This window comes from Mus pahari, chromosome 10 (assembly GCF_900095145.1).
Source record: "Mus pahari chromosome 10, PAHARI_EIJ_v1.1, whole genome shotgun sequence".
NCBI lineage: Eukaryota > Metazoa > Chordata > Mammalia > Rodentia > Muridae > Mus > Mus pahari.
In genome coordinates this window covers 97,274,393-97,276,777 of record NC_034599.1, presented here as the reverse complement: position 1 = coordinate 97,276,777, position 2,385 = coordinate 97,274,393, and the positions used below count along the sequence as shown (strand labels likewise).

Here is a 2,385-nt window from a genome sequence, read left to right as displayed (position 1 = left end):
TATAAGCTTAGATATTCAGCATACATCTGTCTATGGGTATAAGGTTAGATATTCAGCATACAGTCTGGTGCCATGATAGGTTACCAAAACTGCATATAATATAAATGTCCTGTGTAGTAAGTTGTATAATATAAATGTCCAGTAGTAAGTTGCCCTTGGGACCTAAGACTTTAGCCATGGGTTTTGCTTTCCTTTACAAAACCAGGTTTGAGTTCCCTTTTGTGGAGCAGGCCCCAAATCCAGTCAGAGGTGGTTGGTTCCCACCTCACACCTCCGCCAACAATAGTGCCAACCTCACACCTCTGCCAGCAATAGTGCCATTGCTCTACCTGTGGGCACATCTTGCCTGGCAGGTTGATATTATTGGTTATAGGGTTTACAACTGGATAAGCCCATTGATGCCTTTTCTTCCCCAGCAGCCTGTAGAGCACCTCCTGGCACTATAGGCTAGCCAATGGGGAGAGGTTTCCAGCTCACTTCCAGCTGGGTTTCTCTGTGTCTTGCATCTAAGGTGTGATCCACATTACTTTTTGAGACAAGGTCTCTTAGTGATGCAGGCACTCAGTGTTTTGGCTACACTGGCTGTACGGCAAGGCCCTGAGATCTTCATGTCTCCATTCCCTTCTCCCTCTCAGATCTGGGATCACAGGCTCAGGACGCTGTGCCTGTCTTTTTATGTGGGTGCTGGGGATCCAAACTCAGATTCTCATGCTTGCACAGCAAGAGCTTGATCCATTGAGCCATCTCCCAAGCCCCACGCAGTGGCTCAGGCTTTAAAACACCTCTTCACCTTGTAGTTAGTCCTCTAAGATCAGTGCGCTCCTTCGAGGGGCAGCAGGCTATACTTGCCGTGGTTCTTCTTTATCAGAGGCTCAAAAATAGCTCTTGTACAGTGATAGAAGGGGGCGAATCTTCTTTCCCTTCACTTAGTTAACAAATATTCAAGCAGCTACTGTGGCCAAGGTCTCTAAATAAGGTAGAGCAAGTCACTGTTTCTAGGTTTTTTTTTTTTTTATAAAACTCGTTGCCTAGTCCAGAATTTACTCACGTCTAGTACTTTATTTCTCCATTTAAGCCTACTTTGATTTTCTTTTTTCTTTTGTATTTTGAGATGGAATCTCACTGTATATTCCTGGCTGGCCTAGAACTCACGGACATCCACCTGTCTCTGCCTCCCAAATGCTGGGACTAAAGGTGTGCACCACCATGCCTGGCTGATTTGATTTTCTTTTTCAGGTTTTTGTTAAAATTTGGCACTGTCAGTTTTTACCTTGGATACAATGCAATGCAGGATTTTTTCCCTACCATGTTCATGAAGCCGAACCCTCAGTGTGATGACAAAAACTGTAGGAAGCAACAAGAAGAATACAAGGTACAGTCAGAAAATCTGAGGATCCCATCGCCTGGGACAGTGACTTTCAAAACAGACAGATTTGGAATATAATATAAATGGCTTCTGGATTTTTTAGTTTTAGTTAATTTAGAATACTGGAAAGACAACAATTCATTCTTGCTTTTGGGAAGATCAAATGCTTGTGTGAGTTCTTGAGTGCTGCAGAGAACTGAGGAGTAACACGTGTTGGTTCTGTTTGCTTTACACAGAAGAGGGCAGCAGCGTTGCCCACGCAGGAGGCTGAGCCCCAGGAGGAGGCAGAGGTGGTTCATGAGGACAACGAGTGGGGTAAGGAGCCTTGCGTACTCACACTGTCAACCCTCTCTTTTCTGGGGGGAAATAGAAGGTCACACATAATTTTAAGTAGTTATTACAGTGTTTTCTGGGAGGTAATGTATGATTATACAAAAGCATAAGTAATGTGGTTTTCTTGAGAATGAACTCAGAGTCATATTTAATCCTACAGGCATTGAGCTGGTATCTGAGGTTTCAGAAGAGGAACTGAAGAACTCTTCAGGTCCCATTCCCACTTTACCTGAAGGCATTACAGTGGCATACACAGTCCCAAAGAAGGTATTTGTGAAATCTGATTTGCCCGTGTGTAAATGCCAGATAAAGAGAAAATAGGTATTTCTCTTCTTTCAGCTTTATCTTATGTTGGAAGGCTAGTGGGGGCATTTCCTAGTTTAGATATTTATATGTTTATATGTAGGCAGTGAGGTATTAAGAACTAGATATTGTGTCAGCAAATTTGAAACTGAGTAAGTGGAGACTTTTAAAAATTCTCCGATGTGTCCAAACAATAGTAGGTTAAATTAAAATATTATTTTTACATATTGATAGTTTTAGCCACAAACCCACTTAAATTTACTTCAGGAAAGGGCGATGGTGTGTGCCTGTGCATCCAGGAGGCTGAAGCAGCAGATTTGCAAGTTTGAGATGAACCTGGATATGTAATATCCTGGAAGTGCAGGTCATGGGTGAGGAGAGGT

The 2,385-nt window shown here is 42.8% G+C and overlaps 1 protein-coding gene across 1 annotated transcript in view; it reads left to right on the top strand.

Annotated features, from left to right (window-relative positions):
* The window catches only part of Uba5 (ubiquitin like modifier activating enzyme 5), a 16,605-nt gene that overhangs the window by 12,694 nt on the left and 1,526 nt on the right, over positions 1-2,385 (top strand). The window contains exons 9-11 of the mRNA XM_021206099.2: positions 1,237-1,372; positions 1,603-1,681; positions 1,860-1,966. Coding sequence (XP_021061758.1) covers positions 1,237-1,372; positions 1,603-1,681; positions 1,860-1,966 — 322 coding nt within the window. The remainder of the gene's footprint in view (positions 1-1,236; positions 1,373-1,602; positions 1,682-1,859; positions 1,967-2,385) is intronic.